At 39.7% G+C, this 18,311-nt stretch overlaps 1 protein-coding gene across 28 annotated transcripts in view; it reads right to left on the bottom strand.

The window, feature by feature from the left end:
* The window catches only part of NRXN2 (neurexin 2), a 3,426,600-nt gene that overhangs the window by 941,816 nt on the left and 2,466,473 nt on the right, over positions 1-18,311 (bottom strand). For all 28 annotated transcript variants that reach the window (XM_073605072.1, XM_073605074.1, XM_073605073.1 and 25 more), the window contains one exon: positions 9,317-9,507. In XM_073605072.1, the coding sequence (XP_073461173.1) occupies positions 9,317-9,507 (191 nt within the window). The remainder of the gene's footprint in view (positions 1-9,316; positions 9,508-18,311) is intronic.

Raw genomic sequence — 18,311 nt, 5'->3', positions numbered from 1 at the left:
GCAATGCATTGTGGTTGGTTCGGGGGGCTGAACAAACGGTCGAATGACCCATTTGTTCAGCTGTTTGCCGAACAAAGAATGTTCAGCCTGAACTGTTCGCCCATTCCTAGTCCTTAACTTAACATTGACACCTGCAGAGATTTGCATGAATGAAGTGCGATTGTGTTGCTGTGCGAGAAATGCACATCAATCGCTGCAAATCCAGCACCACATTAGTGTGAATCGAGACTCAAACAGCTGTTGTTAGAGCGGAGGCAGGCTTGCTGGAGAGGAAACCATCTCTGATATTGCTTCTGTAATTCAATTCCTTCCTGCAGCACAAGAGATTAAAGCTAGGTTCACACCTATGCAGTTTTTAGTGCGTTTTGCAGTTTGCAAAAGCGCACTACAGTCCATTTAACATAATTTCCTATGGTACATCACAATTTTTTTATTGCTGGCAATTCTTGTTTTAACATTCAGCTGTCAGCAGGGAACCCTGCTGACAGCTGATGACTCATCGGTAGTTAAGGACGCGGCGGTCAGGTTCCCGACCGGCTCCTTAACAACCAGCTATTCGCAGTTTGTAAAGAGAAAAAAAAATGCAAAACACATGAAAACTGCATATAAAATAAAATTGCATGTTCTAAATTGCAAAACGCACCACAAAACACTCCAGAAAACTGCATCAACCGCAACCATATAGATGTAAACCTTGCCTTAGGCTTGGTTCACACCTATGCAGGCTGCAGTTGATGCATATTCCAGGTGCATTTTGCTTTTTTTTCAATACACATTTTGATCCATTGAAGGCTATGGAACCAAAAATACAATCTGCTGGTCCTTGGCCCTTTCCATAAAATGCACAGATGTGAATGCGCCCCATAGAAAACCATGTTAAATGGACTGTCTGTAGTGTGTTTCTGCAAAACTGAAAACACACATAAAAATGCAAAGGTGTGAACCAGGCCTAAGTGAGGGCATTCACTCATTGTTCCAGGGAGACACAGGTAAGAAACACATCACCTTCTACACTATCATGCCCCCTTTCCTCTGTTCACTGTTGGTCAGAGCTCACTAGCTATTTGTCTCCTTGTTTCAGGTCAATGACCGATGTGTGTGGAGGGGTGGGTGGGGGAAGCTGTGACATGCTGGATCTCGGCTTCTACTTCACTTAGAAAAATTGAATGATTTGCAATTTGAACTTTGTCCCGTAGAGCAGTGGTTCTTAACCCTGTCCTCAAGCACCCCCAACAGGCCATGTTTGCAGGTTTTCTTTTATCTGTCACAGGTAAGGATGAGCTCCGGCGTGTTCGCAAGCTGCACGTGCCGAGCTTGCCAGGAACTCGGCACTGCTCAGCGCTAATCACAAGCAGTGAGACATTTCCCGATGTGCGGCTGCAGAGATCGGGAAATGTCTCACTGCCTGTGATTAGCGCAGCGCATTGCCGACTTCCTGGCGGGCTCGGCACGTGCAGCTTGCGAACACGCCAGAACTCATCTTTAGTCACAGGTGCTTTAAATCAGAGTCAATGGCTTGATATTTTGGACAGCTATTTTATCTAAGGGAAATTCCCAAAACATGGCCTGTTGTGGGGTACTTGAGGTCAGGGTTGAGAACCACTGCCCTAGAGGAAAACTGAAAGTCTGTCTGTGAATGTCAAGTTCTGTCCTTACAAAGAGGCAAGTTTTTTTGGGGTGGAGAATGTTCTGATTACATGGATAAGTACAGAATCAGATCCTTGGAGGTATTTTAAAAGTTTAGGAAATAAAATTAAGGCGTGAAATAATGTGGAAATTTTATGGACATTTATAAGCATTTATGAGAGACTTTTTTGGTGTTCTTTTATATTTTTGCCGGGGACTATTTTTTTTTGTTAACTTATAGACTGTCATGCCCCCTGCCTCTTGGTTTTATGGACTGACACGCCCCTTCTCCCTTAATTTCCATGGACAATTGCTATACAGCTGAGATCTTGATATTATCTACTAATTCTGATGTGTTTATCGTTCTCTATTTTTTTACATGCTTGGGATAGTGGTACATTTATGGGAGAGTAATCCGGGTGGATGTTAAGGGCATATATTAAGAGCAACACAGTTTGTAGTTGTCACATTTGTGACAAAAGAGGTGGTTAAAAGGGTCTTCTAAAAAGCCCCCCTTATGCTTTGTGCGATGTTATTGAAATCTAAGGCTGCATTACTCCTTTAAATGTATTATTGTTTAACAGTAAGCTTTAAATATATTATTGCTTAACAGTAGTCTTGTGTTAATTGTGAAACTTGATATGAGGAACTGATATATGTACCAGGCGATGCGTCTTGTCTGAAAGGAAACCACTGGGGTTTTTATAAACTCTTCTGTAATTAAATAATTTGTTTAGTTACAAATCTAAATGTGTCATCCAAACATGTACCCCTTATTGGTGGAAAATAATTAATAACACCCATCTAATCCTGTGCATTTAAGATCTTGTACAAGCCAAAATAAACTCATTTTTATATATACATTGTTCCCTGTGCAGAAATCTGGGTGTGGCAGAATCGAGGAATGCTGGCAAATAATAATAAGGTGATAGATAGGACTAGATTATAGGACTGAGGCTGGGTTCACACCCATGCGAATTGGATGCGGTTTTCTCCGCATCCAATTCGCATGACAGGAGATTGTGACCGGCTCTCAATGGAGCTGGTCCACATATCTCCGTTGCGGCTGCGGAGTGGCTTGCACAGGAGTGCTGTGCGTCTTTGGTTTAGTTTCAGGGCTGAATTCAGGCAAGAATTTGGCCCTGATTCGTCCCTGAAATGGAGAACAGAGACGCACCGGACCCCTGCTGCGAGCCACATCCTTTGGAGGTGTGAACCCAGCCTAAAGAAGTATCCCATCAACAACAAGTAAAAGCTTAGGAGCAATGCTTCTTAAGGTAAAATGTTACTTTTAATTATTCTTAAATGTGTGTGTGTGTTACCCACTAGTATCATACTGAGGGACAAATTGAACTTGAGGTGGGATATTTGCTATATTGTTATGCAAATTATTATTATGGTGTAGTCAGTCTGCTTATAATAACTTCACATTATATATAGTGATGGAGGAATTACATAACATGCTTATCATTCCGTCTGCTGTAAATGACCTTAAAAAATCACATACTCACTAGTCACTAGTTTGCAGTGGCAGTGCCAGATCTAAATTTTGTAAAAAATAAATTATTTAAATTGAATCAGTGGCAGCCTGTTCTCATAAAGTACTAACACCGACTTTGCCAGTCTGGCATGCTGATGGCAGTTTTCTGTCTCTCAGCCTACTGCCAATGGTCTATCTATTTATTTATATGGAAATTGTAGGGTCTGATCTTCCTGGGGTAGTGCTGCTGGTTGTGCCAATGCATCTTCCTGCTACCAATTGTCACACAATTCTTCTCTGGTTTAACTGCTAATTCTAAAATGGTGGACCATGCACACTGGGCTTAAAAATGCTGCTTCTACAGAAGTGTTGCATTTTGTCTGTATAAGCAGCTCAAGTTATCATATGTTTCCTTGCACATTAGGATGTTTTTTTAAGGATAATTTAAGCTTAGCTTTTAGAGACAGAAAAAAAATCCCTGCTGGTTTGCTTTTTTTAAGGTATTTTCAGACATCAAAAATGTTCATAAACGCCTGTACAAAAACGCTCTACAGTATATGAACTTTTTTCTGCTAAAATAACTGGTGTTTTTTTAGTTTTTATTTGAGCCCAGTGTGCATGGACCCTTAAAATGCCACAGTTAAACATAAAGGCAGTTAAGGGTGGTTCAATTTATGGTATTTAAGGTAAAAAATAAGCAGTGAATGAAAGGTCTTGCTCCCTTCCTGAATTAACAGATAAGTTTACCTTTTAATAAAAAATGAAAAGGTGAATTCATTCAAAATATCCTGGGCACCCTTCTGAGCCTGCTGCAGACAGAGGCCATACACCTTTTACTGCAATACAACCCTGGAGTGAGTATCCATTATAATGCTCACAATGGCAAGCACTCATTGGTCACCAAGCCACTTAACCGTGTTGACCAATGGGCGCTTGCCACTATGGACTTAATGAGTGATACTCGTACCCCTAGGGTACACTGCTGCAAACACCTGTTAAACTGATCCTACACAGAAAAAAGGGGGGTAAAAGGGTAAATTATGATGTTGTGCTGTGTAAAAACTTCAAAGAGGTGCAAAGTGCAATAATACCAATGAACGTGTGCTAAAAGTATACAAACATATAAATCAAACATATGAACTCCAAATTGGTAACGTGCTAAAATCAATGTAAAAACAAAAGTGACAAATCAAACATAGTGATCAAGCAAAATAAGCCCGTGCCAGTATACAAGATGAGTCCCACCAACAATATTGGCAAATGAAGTGCTAAAAAATAAATCTTCAGTGATGACACCTGTGTATCTGCAAGCCTCTCACTTTACTGCCGTAAGGTATACAGCATGGGTATATCACAGGTGTAGTATTCAATAATTCCCTCCTGGTTTGATAGCTTTAAACCTTCTTGCATGGTCTCAGTAAGCAAGGTTTAAGCATATAAAAGAAAATAAAAGCTCATAGCATGATTCCATAAAAACAAAAGGAGGTGGATATGGCAGACCAAAATGATTCCACTCACTTTTAAAGTAAAAGCATAGACGACAATCCACGAACACCGAGCTTGTAAACTTCAATGCATTGCTGGTACTGCCTCTTATCCAGAGCCCTTTGTGATGTGTATCTCGATATAAGAGTTTTAGGAATGGGAAAGAGAGGTGCCCATAGCGTGATGCAGTTTTATAAAACAATTTATTATGTAATAGCAGAGTAACACAAACTCACGTTTAAGTGAATAAAAAATGCAGCAAACCACGAGCGCTGAGCTTGTATCCTCCCATGAAATGTGGATAGTACCTATTGCTCCAATCCCGACGCGTGTCATCACATGACTTCATCAGGGGTGTATAGATCACTAAAGCAGCAGTCCAGAGCATCCCAGACACTATACGCAGCAAGGTCCAGAAGGGTGGCCAGGATAGAAAAGTTAGTTCATCTTTTCATTTTACATGAAAAGGTGAACTTGCCCTTTAACTATCTAGAACTCAGCAGGGTAGGTGTAGATACTGTGCACAGATCATATGAAAGGTCCATCTCCATGTTCCTTTTGCATTTGTTCATCAGGTTGTCAGCAAATTAGGTAACATAATTTGTTACACATGCAAGTTTTTTTCTGTTCCTTAAAGTCCAGCAAAAAAGGTGGAAATACAGTAAAACCTTGGTTTGAGAGTAATTTGGTTTGAGAGTGTTTTGCAAGACAAGCAAAATGTTTTAATACATTGTCTTGATATAATGCGTCCATTTTTCAATCGCATAAAGGACCATATTGCACCTTTATACAAACATTTAACAACCACAGCTTTGAATAGACATATTGCAATGGAACATAATTATGATCCTGATGTTGTTCGATTTGCTGCCCTTGAGCATGTTCCTTTACATGCCCGGGGTGGTAATATCGAAAACACTTTGCTTCAGATGGAGACTAGATGGATATACTTGTTGGACGCTGTAAAATTCCCTGGTTTAAATGAATATATTAGCTTTAAATCCTTCCTCTAAAATGGCATTTGTTTGTCTGCATTAACTGTCTTTGCTCCATTCTGTCCAGCTGGTCTATCCATTGATTGTCCCCCCACTGCCTGACCGTTTTTTGATTTATCGGGTTCCCAAAGTTTGGTAACCAACTTTGTCCTCATTTCCTGCCTTCATCCTGTGCCCACTGCTACACTGTCTCTTTAAACAGAGACCAATACTGTATGTTAAGATGTCAAATTATTATATTAATTTTAATTAATTTTTCATTATATAAAAAATTATTATTTATTTTTCTCATTTGTATTCCATCTTCACTAGAGTGTGTTGATACCTTGTACTGATTGATGATTGTAAAATTTCTTGTCATGATAATTACTATTCATGTACAATCAAATGAAATTAAAAAAAAAAATTGTTCATTATCAGATTATAACGATCTTCTAATTATTGTATTCTTTTCATTTAATCCACATCTTAACTGTTGTAGGCGTTCTGTCTGATGGATCACATCTCGGTTGTTATGGTGACAACATTTGTCCATTGGACTGACTGTTCCGCCTGTGTCCCCTGTTCTTTGGCTGTTCTGGTTATCCCCCTCTGATCTGCCGTGTGGATTCAGTGCACTCGGTTGTTTTGCTCCCATTCCACTTGAGAGTTTGTCTTACTACAGCCTTTGGCTGCATGGACGCTCAATGGCTGACTTTTTAGTCAGCCCGCCCCTTCGGCTGGGACCTTCGCAGACATTCCAATGCCAACCTATTTGCCTCCTCCCCCTCCCCTGGATGGCTGCGAGGTGTTCCATCTTCCCTCCCCCTTTTCCTCGGTCAGGTCCGAGGCCTGAATTACATCTACATAGACCGCGTCACTGGTAAATACTACCATGTGACGCGGTCGATGCTCGGTCCTCTGTGTAGTGTAGGCTGGTGGCTTTGCATGCGCCCCGTCCGTCTTCTCGTCCGCTCCCGATTGGCTGACTCCGTCATGCTGATCGGGTGGGGGATTTAAAAGGCTGCCACATCTCAGCAATCTTCACTTACCTGCTGTGGGATAAGTGCAGTGGCCAGGCGATACTTGTTAAAGGTAAAAGTTCTGCATCTCCTTTTCTCCTACTCTTTGCCAAAGCTTTTTCATCTCTTTTATTGCTGTGTAATCTTGTTATGTTGGTTGGTCTCCATGCTGACAGTACTTCTATTTGCATTGGATTTTTACATAGATCACCAATTCAGCTGGTGCAATCTGAAGGATATGTCGGGGAGGTTCCAGTGCTCAGCCTTTATAATGGCGGAATCTCATGCTTAGTGTGTACCTTTGTTTTCAGCGATATGCGCTTTTTTGGTAAGCACTCTTAGTTAATTAACTATCTGATCGGCTCTTCAAATTCACTATAAGTATCTGTCATTAGTTTATTTAGCCTATATAAAATCTTGGTCATCCCACCAATACCACTATTTTGTACTATTTTTTAGTTCTTTTGGCTACACATATATTTCGTGATCTCTGCATCCAACCATTGTGCCGTGATTCTTCCCCTGCACCATTGGGTGTTTCTCCAGTACATAATTAGGGTATGTAATTGAGGCTTAGTTCCCTTTACTAATTAATGAATAATTTAATACTTACATGCTAATCTTCATTCCTTTAGGCGCCTAGCCAAATACAGCCAAATACAGGGCTGAGTGTGACTATTACTATCAGTGGTCAGGTGTTGCTCTCCTTGTGTCCTGGGACTCCTGCACGGTACGTCTCGGGTTTGGGGACTGGGAGACCGGGGACATGGGCTGGACAGTATTTTGACCGTTTTGTGACATGACAGTTCACCTCTATTACACTAGATTATGTGGATTTAATCTAATAACATACCCTTTTCTTCTTTTTTCATTTTTTTTATGTTTTGTGTTAATTTGTTAATTCCCCTGATGAAGCCAATGTTTTGGCGAAACTAGTTGGGAACAAGTGACCAGCGATCACCTTTCAACATCAGTGGTGACGGTCATTATCTTGAATTGTATCTTGTTTTCTTGTCTTTGAAATTTTCTATATATGTATGATTTATATACACTTTTTAGCCTTTTGATACTAATAAAATAAAAAAGAAATTTTATCACAAATTTGTTCTACTTTAATTGTGGCACCGCAATAATCCCATTCCCTTTGCCTCTATTTGAATGCTACAGACTAATGTACCGTAAGGTATAAGAAGTACTCTTAATTTACACACCATTTTCCTAAAAGCACCAATAGTGACAGGATATTTAACAGCACAGCCAAACTAACTCAACTAGCATTACACAGCTAATTGAATGCCTATTGATTGTATGTGCTTAGAGAGGATGCACTGAAATATGATGTGATACATATATCCACTTTACAAGTCTTCAAGTAAATGGACTTTATTAAAGAAGTTGTCTGCTTCGCTTACTGGGAAGAGGTATATTCTAAGTGGGAGAACAAGGTGTAACGCTGGTGTATGTAAAATAACTTTATGCTTTGAGTCAAAAATGGGTTAACCCTTTAGGTTAGAAAAGCCAATTACAAGTGTACCAAGTTAACCCTTGCAGTTAAGTGTATGTGAGTGAATATCACAGGTGAAGAAGGGGTACCAGGCAGCGGGCAGGGGGAGTGGTGTATGATAGGGACCCTGGTAGTGTGAGAGCTAAGGTAGTTCATGATCTCTCAATTAGTGTTTTGACCTTCATCTTGGACAGGGTTCACCTAGGGACCTAGCCAGGAATCACAATGTGCAAGGCCTCGCTAATCGAAAGCATGGTGGCTTCCCTTTGTGCCCCAGGGTATAATGTGCCAGGTCAAGTGTATCGGAGAGTGAATGGGCTAGTGGAGTTTAGGACATGCTCAGCAAGCATTACTTGCTCAAAATGCTCCACTGTCCATTGTTGGGGCTGGTAGAAACAGACCTAGCCACCAGTAAAAATGGGAATGTGGAAACAGAAGACGTACAGAATTACATTCTTACAGAATTTCTCATAGTAAGATCATGTTGTTTATGCAGGGATCTTACTTGAAATCTCAGAGATGGAAATTAGCACTAGACACTATGGGGAAGAGGGGCTTACACTCACTGTTCCTCATTCATGTAAAAGAACACCACATAGATGCTTTAGGTTTAATACTAGGTTCACACTAGTGCGGCTGCAATGTGATCCAATTTTCAATGCAAGCTTTTTGTGCGTTTTTGAAGCATCTTTCTTGCTTAATGCATTTTTTTGTAGGAGGAGATTTGATTTTATACACAAAAATGTGCTAAACATGCATGTACATTAATTTTACATGCATTTGGGGCCAAAATCTTGTTTGAGAAAGCACTGCATTGATCTGAATGGGCACCATGGAAAATAATGTGATCTCCATTGTCGTGCAATCCTATACGACTGAAGTCCCATCTGAAATTGAACCAGTGTAAATGAGGTCTTACTGCCTCTCCATACTAGTTTATGTTACAAATGCAGCACAGTGGACTTGGCAAACTTCCCCCACACATTAAAAAACATCACTTCACAATCTCTGAATCTTTTCTGTATGAACATGTTTTTGTACATTTTCTTATGAATGCTCCACCATTTTGTTCCATCAAATAGTCAATAAATATACGCCCAGCTGTTGTACGTCACACACATACAGTATATATATATATATATATATATATATATATATATATATATATATATATATATATATATTTATATAAAAGCTCTCAAACACTGGTAATACACTTTCTTACCCTTTAGATCTAGATTGCTGGCACCAGTAGAGTGCTGCGTAACTGTCCTTCCATCAATTCTCAAAGTATGTGCATTTCCGGGATCTCTGGAGACAGAAACACTATGCCACTGGTTATCATTTAAAGCTCTTTCCGAGTTGCCTTTCATCAAGGATGGACCATTCCCAAGATCAAAGACATAGTGTATATACCTAGAGGTCAAATGTAGATAGAAACATAGTTAATAATACGAATGCATGCAATTTGCAGTTGATGCAAGTTGCTACTCTCTATTGAACTCACTGAGTTAGTAATATCCATATAAAAATGAAAAACAATGAATGGCGCCCTGTGAAATCAGTGAACAAACATAATGGAAGCTACCCCTTAAGAAGTGAACAGGTCACCATTTGTTGTTGTCATTTGCTTTTATCTATTAAAAATACTACACTATGAGACCTCTCTGTCTCTTGTGGAGTCATTTTTCCCATCCTAGTTTCATCTCGAGGGGCCAGTGGAGTGGAACTCTGCTGTCAGTGGAATCAACTGGTATTCCAGAAGCGCTGTTTGACCTTCCTGTAAAAAGGGGTCATAATTCTCTGGTGAGTCGCCACCCATCTCTTGAGCACTTGTGGTGAAGAACTAGGAATCCGATTTTGAGCATCACAATTTGGTGTTGGGACTTATCATATATGGACTTTTAGTTTGCTATTTATTTGTATTTGCATTTTTGATTCACTGAACATCACTAGTGTCTCATCCTTTAATATAATTTTCCCACAGTAATATCCATATACTTCATATGTGACACTTAGATGCTTAAATGAAGAAGACAATTATAAAATATTGTTTAACTGAAATAGCATAATTATCATACAGAGACAGTATAGTATAATTGGATATGGTATTATGATATCAAATCATATATGAATTATTCTAATTAGATATGTGATATATAGTATACGTATTATTTATTGCATTTTATTTTGTAGTCACAGATAATTGATTGTTCTTCTCACTCCCTTATCCTGTATAGACTATTTTCTTCTTATTAGAGTCACATAAACACAAATACATCCTCCATATAAAAACATCCAGCACATACAACTCCATGTAGATACATGAGGTTTTTTTTTTACAAAACTAAGACCACTGTGCTGCTAAAGCAGGGTATACAGAGACTGAAAATCGGAACTGGTCGACTTTCGGTCCGTGTATACTACTGTCTTTTTAATAGAAGCCAGTCATCATGAGTGATCATGTTGGAAAACCAGCATTCGATCAGCGATTTCAGCCAATGGCTGTAAGAAATTATCTGTGTATTCTGATGGGGTAGAGTATGAGTCCCTCTTGTCAGAATACAATAGTGCAGCAGGGGAGGTCCCTCTAATTCACACACTGTTTGTGTTGATATAGAGAACTGTCAGTATTGTTTTTCATTCAACCCTCTGGTTGAACTAAAAAAAAAGCTGAACATGTATACCCAGCTTAAGTAAAAAAAAGTCTCTAAGTGATATACAGTAGCTAGTATAATGCCTTCCCACAGAAGCAACCGTTTACATGCAGATTTATCTAAAATGAAACACTGACAAAATTGTTACTGTTGTAGAAATTTTATTAAGATGTATTCAATATGTATTGTTACAGTGTCTCCCAGTGTTAGTTCTATCTGCGGCTCTCTCATAAGAGCAAACCGGAGTGAACCGGCACCAGTGAAGGATCATTGGTAGTGAAAAGCTTCCTGTGGATGTGGAGCGGTGTTTGCCCTGTGAGGGTATGTCCGCCAGCGAGGGCCCCTGCATAATGCGCAGATTTGTTCGTTTGGTGGGGATATGTTCGCTCTGTGAAGACATTATCGGTTTGATACCTATCTGCATTTTCGGAGGGATGTACGCTTGTGTCTTTCTATGTGTCTGATCACCACATGGCGAGACCATAGCGTGTCTCCTCACGTCCATAGGAACGGTAGTATATTTCGGCTATGCATTGTTCTCTGGACAATGAATAATAAGGATTCACGCCAATGGTAGAAGCGGGAATGTGTGTAAAGCACAGTTTTCAAGTACAAACAGCAGGAAATTGTGCAGACTGGTCGGCACGGGCACAACCAGATACTCCCCTAGTCATTGTTCTTTTTAAATGTACACATGTTTTTTCTTTGGTTGAGTTTTGTATAACACCTACTGTTTGAAGGAATACATGCTTGACTACCTGAACCAAGTCACCAAGCTCCTTTTGTTACCCCTGTTCAAATCCTATAAATAAACAGAGCTCCCATTGTTACGCAGGACTGTCTGAGGAGCTTCCAATGTGAAAACAACTATTGTGTCTGTCTTACTTGGTAAGCAAGAGTGCACTCAATTGCATTATCCAAAAGAGCTGAAATACGTGCTTATTAGCGCAAACGAAATTTCCACAACAGTATGACGAGCCAGGATTTTTGAAGCCAACAGAGCTTCCTTCCTAGCGGACCAAGAGGGAGAAAGCGTATCCAGGGACCAGGACAACAAAACAGCCGGCCATTGGAAAGACCAATTTTATTTCAGTTTTGAAATTTTTTGTTGTCCTGCAGCCAGGATTTTGTTTTCTCTGTCCGCTGTGTCAAGTAAATTCTGCTTAGCAAAAGAACTGTTGTTTTTACTCTTTTTGCACAATAGTGGGGGTTTTTGTGTTTTATGTTATAACTTTGGCATTTTATGTTGGATATATCGGTTAGGGAAATAACCTACTTTTTAGTCCTCTATAGGCCCTAATCAATATAGCCTAATGTGTTTAGTCTGTTAAGTATTCATTTTCGTGTTTTAATTGTATAGTCAGTTGTTGTGGGGAGAAATTTCTGTTTTCTATGAAGAAATCTCGGTTTGTGCTGGTTTTGGCAAGATTGGCGAAGTTGTTTCAGTTGTTACTACCACCATTTTGTTTTTACTGAATTTCAGTTGTTAGTATCACCATTTTGTTTTTACTGAATTTCAGTTCAGGGTGGAACTATTCTGCTTTTGGGCTGAAATTCAGCATTTTGTGAAATGAATTCATCTTTTTGCAGGAATTTCAGTTTTTGGCTTTAGTTGCGTTATTTTTGTGCAATATTTCAGTCTCGAGTGAAAATAGTCTGTTTTTGTACTGAATTTGGTTTCCAGTAGAATCATTTCTGTTTTTACATTTAATTTTAGTTGTTTTGCAGAGTTTTTTGCTGTAATTCAGTTTTGGGTAGAGACAGTCAACATTCTGTAAGTAAACGGTAGGAGGCATCCTAATTGTTGTTGTAACATCTAGGTACAGATAGAAAGAAGCCACATTTTTAATTTTTGAATAGCGGAGGATTTAATTGTGCTTTGTAGTTGTCTGGTGAACACATTTATAGGGCTGTATAACGTGAGACAGGTAAGGCCGTGAAAAATAGTGGGGAGTCCGTTGTACGGTTGTATTAACATATAAGCGTGAGGAGTAGAGGAGTCCACCAAAAGCGATTCAAATCGCATGGGCAATGGGCCGTCCATGGTGTGTGTGGGGGGGGGGGGGAGCAGGCCTGCCAGTCAGACAACTGCATAGTACATACAATCTAGGTATGGGGCTAAGGCCATTAGAAAACTTAGAAGTTGGGATACATGGTCAGAGGGAGCAGCATGGAGTCTTCCATTGGAAGGTACTTTTAATGTCTGCAGGTGGGAAAAACTCATCACTGAGTTCAAAATGAGACACCAGACTAAAAAGACCTTGGATGTAGCTCAGTTATGGCTTCAGAAATCTGCAATGGTGAGGTTTCCACATTTGGTGTGGAGACCTTGCAAGAAGATCTGTAACGGGGTGGACAACTACATGGCAAATGAGGTTTAATGTAGAAAAATTAAAAAATGATACATTTAGGCGGCAAAAATATGAATGCAATCTACTCACTAGGGGAGAACCTCTGGGGGAGTCTAGGATGGAAAAGGACCTGGGGGTCCTAGTAGATGACAGGCTCAGCAATGACATACAATGCCAAGCTGCTGCAAGCAAAGCAAACAGAATATTGGCATTCATTACAAAGGGGATTAACTCCAGAGATAAAATGGTAATTCTCCTACTCCACGAGACTCTGGTCCACCCTCACCTGGAGTATGCTGTCCAGTTCTGGGCACCAGTCCTCAGGAAGGATGTGCTGGAACTGGAGAGAGTCCAGAGAAGGGCAACAAAACTAATAAAGGGACTGGAGGACCTTAGTTATCAGGAAAGGTTACGAGCACTGAACTTGTTCTCTCTGGAGAGGAGACGCTTGATAGGGGATATGATTTCAATGTTCAAATACCATACTGGTGACCCCACAATAGGGATAAAACTTTTCCATGAAAGGGAATTTAATACGACATGCGGCCATTTACTAAAATTAGAAGAAAAGAGGTTTAAACTTAAACTGTTTAGAGGGTTCTTTACTGTAATGCCCCGTACACACGGTTGGACTTTGTTCGGACATTCCGACAACAAAATCCTAGGATTTTTTCCGACGAATGTTGGCTCAAACTTGTCTTGCATACACACGGTCACACAAAGTTGTCGGAAAATCTGATCGTTCTGAACGCGGTGACGTAAAACACATACGTCGGAACTATAAATGGGGCAGTGGCCAATAGCTTTCATCTCTTTATTTATTCTGAGCATGCGTGGCACTTTGTCCGTCAGATTTGTGTACACACGATCGGAATTTCCGACAACGGATTTTGTTGTTGGAAAATTTTATATCCTGCTCTCAAACTTTGTGTGTCGGAAAATCCGATGGAAAATGTGTGATGGAGCCTACACACGGTCGGAATTTCTGACAACAAGGTCCCATCACACATTTTCTGTCGGAAAATCCAACCGTGTGTACGTGGCATAAGAGCGGTTAGGATGAGGAATTCTCTTTCACAGGCAGTGGTTTCAGCGTGGAGCATCAATAATTTCAAAAAACTATTAGATAAGCACCTGAACGACCACAACATACAGAGATATACAATGTAATATTGACATAAAATCACACACATACAGTAGGTTGGACTTGATGGACTTGTGTCTTTTTTCAACCTTGCCTACTATGTAACTATGTAACTATGTGTAGTACATGTTTGTCTGGTTAAAATTCTTCGGCATGAATTACGATTTAGCTATTGCTCAGGTGGAAAAAAAATTCCAAACTCTTTTGTAGTGTGTATTATTTTAGCCGTTGCTGGGTAAAGCCTAAGCTATTTTTGTCTTTGCTAAGAGTTGCCATTGACATGATAATGTCAAGGGAGGGGGGGTTGCAAGCAGCCCCTCTATAGATGCAAAGAAATGTAAAAAAAAAAGAAAAGGAAACCTGTTTTTCAACATTGTGTGGGTGGCTCATGCAGTGTTTAGAGCTGCTCTTGTGTTTTTCTTTAGTATTTTTCTTTATTGTTATGTCAAAGTGGCAACATATTTTATTGGGTTTAACAGATTGCATGCTTCTATTCCTGATCAAGGTAGAAGAGTAAAAGGGTGAAAGCCGCATTCTGTCTGGTTTTTGTTTTGTCTGGTTATTCAAGTAGCATGGTAACTATGGAATATCTCCCTTGCATTTGTATCTAAATGTTTGTCTTTTGTCTTATTCTTCTCATTGTTTGTAGGTAGTAATATATCAGGGGTCTTCAAACTGCGGCCCTCCAGGTGTTCAGGAACTACAATTCCCATCATACCTAGTCATGTCTGTGATGTCAGAGTTTTACAATGCCTCATGGGATGTGTAGTTCTGCAACAGCTGGAGGGCCGTAGTTTGAGGATCCCTGTAATATATTATTGCTCTTCACTAGGCATTGTATTTTTGTAGGAAGGTGAAACTAAGAGATACAGAGAGTTTTTGTTGTTGGTTTTGAGGAATGTACAAGTTGTAATATTCCTATTTTGGTCAAAGTGGAAATTTAACTTGCAAGTAGATAAAAGTTTGATTCTTTCAGTGAAAGGATGAAACATTCTAAAGTATTTAACTGTGAAGGTCTGGTCAGTGAATCAGATATAGCTTAATGTATCTGTATAATTGAATTGGTATTTTTAAAATCAGTAGCATTGAGCATACTGTACTTATTAGTCTTTAGACTATTTTGGAAGTTTGGAAGTTGAATTAGCTGTAGATTGCTTTTTTGGTGTTAAACTGAATTGGGTGTAACAGTTATTGGCAAAACACTGCCAGTGTTTAGTATTTCTATTGTCAGCCAGGAGGTTCCCTTCCACTATTGTTTGTTTTGTATTTATTGTCCATACCATATTGTTCAGCATGTCTCCTCTAATTTTTGTTATTGAATCCTTGAATTGGAAAGATTGAGGAAGTAACCTACCCAAACAGTAATAGTAACACAGGGGATGAAATAACATATATAAGTTATTTTTCAGAGGTCTATAGCATTTTAGTTTCACTGGATCAAAGTGGGAATGTCAGTGACCATTTACCAATGTACAGCATACGTAAGAATGTTGTAGTGTTTGCTTTCTTTGTAGGTTAAGGATAGAGTAATAACTTTTGTCTATAAGTTATCTTTTTCAGGTTTAGTGAGTTCCTGAAAGTGTATGTACATATTAACCACTTCAGCCCCATAAGATTTGGCTGCTCAATGACCAGGCCATTTTTTGCAATATGGCACTGCGTCGCTTTAACTGACACTTGTGCGGTCGTGCGACGTTGTACCCAAACAAAATGAATATCCTTTTTTTCCCCACAAATAGAGCTTTCTTTTGGTGGTATTTGATCACCTCTGCGTTTTTTATTTTTTGCGCTATAAACTAAAAAAGAGAGACAATTTTGAAAAAAAAACACAATATTTTGTACTTTTTGCTATAATAAATATCCCCAATTTTTTTTTTAAAAAAAGCTAATTTTTTCCTCAGTTTAGACCGATGTGCATTCTTCTACATATTGTTGGTAATAAAAATCACAATAAGTGTATATTGATTGGTTTGCGCAAAAGTTATAACATCTATAAAATAGGGGAAAGATTTATGGCATTTTTATTATTATTTTTTTTACTAGTAATTGCGGTGATCATCGATTTTTATTGGGACTGTGACATTATGGCGGACATATCTGACACTTTTGGCACATTTTTGGAACCACTGGCATTTATACAGCGATCAGTGCTATAAAAATGCATTGATTACTGTGTAAATGTCACTGACAGGGAAGGGGTTAACAGTAGGGGGCGATCAAGGGGTTAAGTGTGTGTCCTAGAGAGTGATTCTAACTGTGGGAGGATGGGACTGCCTGAGTGAAGAGACCGATCGTTGTTCATACTTGGTATGAACAACAGATTGCTCTCCTCAGCCCTGACAGCACTGAGATCTGTCTGTTTACATTGACAGATCTCCGTTCTGTCTCTGTGTGGAGCGACCGCCGGGTACGCTCTGGGGCTGCGCCGTGGGTGCATGTGCATGCCCTAGTGGTCAAAAGGTGAACCAACATAAGGTAACGTTGTTTTGCCCAGGGGAGCCAACCTGCCGCAGTACAACTGCGGCGACTGGTCGGGAAGGAGTTAAGCAGGTGTATGTAAATAGCTGCACACATACACACGCCTAAAAGAAGGTAAAGTATAATAGGCTAGATACTCCTCTTTCATTGTTTTTTTGCACCATTCTAAACCTCTTCTTCCTTGTAATGTGGAAGAAAATGGGGAGATAATGGTGAGAATGACAATTTTCAGACTAACAATACTAACCCCTCTAATTCTAACCAAGTTTGTGACCTAGTACGGCGACATGTTAAGGATCACCATGACTGACTTTCTTTGATGGGACTTGAGCCAACAACCATCAGTCCGGTGAAGGAGGCTCCCATCCCAGACGCTTAGAACTTTTTTGTCAATGATTCCAGGTATTACACCCCAGATGGTAAGCCACACACAGGTTATGCAGTAACTACAGTCTGTGAAATGGTGGAAAAGGGTTCATTGAGTTCCCACATGTCTGGGTTATCTCCATATGAGGTTTGTTCAGAAGTCAATCAAAAACAGGGTTGTACTTTCCTCAGCAGCTGTCTGTCAGGGCTGGGCTCTCAGCCCTTCCTTTTTTGTGCTCAAGTTAAACCACTTCAGCCCCAGAGGATTTACACCCTTCCTGACCAGAGTACTTTTTTACAATTTGGCACTGTGTCGTTTTAACTGCTAATTGCGAGGTCATGCAATGCTGTACCCAAACAAAATTTGCGTCCTTTTCTTCCCACAAACAGAGCTTTCTTTTGATGGTATTTGATCACCTCTGCGGTTTTTATTTTTTGCGCTAATAACGGAAAAAGACCAAAAATTTCGAAAAAAAATGATATTTTCTAATATTTGTTATAAAAAAAATCCAATTTTAGTCATACATTTAGGCCAAAATGTATTCGGCCACATGTCTTTGGTAAAAAAAATGTTAATAAGCGTATATTTATTGGTTTGCGCAAAAGTTATAGCGTCTACAAACTAGGGTACATTTTCTGGAATTTACACAGCTTTTAGTTTATGACTGCCTATGTCATTTCTTGAGGTGCTAAAATGGCAGGGCAGTACAAACCCCCCCCCCCCCCCAATGACCCCATTTTGGAAAGTAGACACCCCAAGGAAATTGCTGAGAAGCATGTTGAGCCCATTGAATATTCATTTTTTTTGTCCCAAGTGACTGAATAATGACAAAAAAAAAAAAAATGTACAACAAGTTGTCACTAAATGATATATTACTCACACAGGCCATGGGCATATGTGGAATTGCACCCCAAAATACATTTAGCTGCTTCTCCTGAGTATGGGGATACCACATGTGTGGGACTTTTTGGGAGCCTAGCTGCGTACGGGGCCCCGAAAACCAATCACCGCCTTCAGGATTTCTAAGGGCGTAAATTTTTGATTCCTTCCTCACTACCTATCACAGTTTAGAAGGCCAAAAAAAGCCAAGATGGCACAACCCCCCCCCCCCCAAATGACCACATTTTGGAAAGTAGACACCCCAAGCTATTTGCTGAGAGGCATGGTGAGTATTTTGCAGCTCTCATTTGTTTTTGAAAATGAAGAAAGACAAGAAAAAACTT

Source organism: Aquarana catesbeiana, linkage group LG11 (assembly GCF_042186555.1).
Source record: "Aquarana catesbeiana isolate 2022-GZ linkage group LG11, ASM4218655v1, whole genome shotgun sequence".
Classification (NCBI taxonomy): Eukaryota; Metazoa; Chordata; class Amphibia; order Anura; family Ranidae; genus Aquarana; species Aquarana catesbeiana.
The sequence above is the reverse complement of the archived record's forward strand: the minus strand, read 5'-3'. Positions and strand labels throughout refer to the sequence as shown.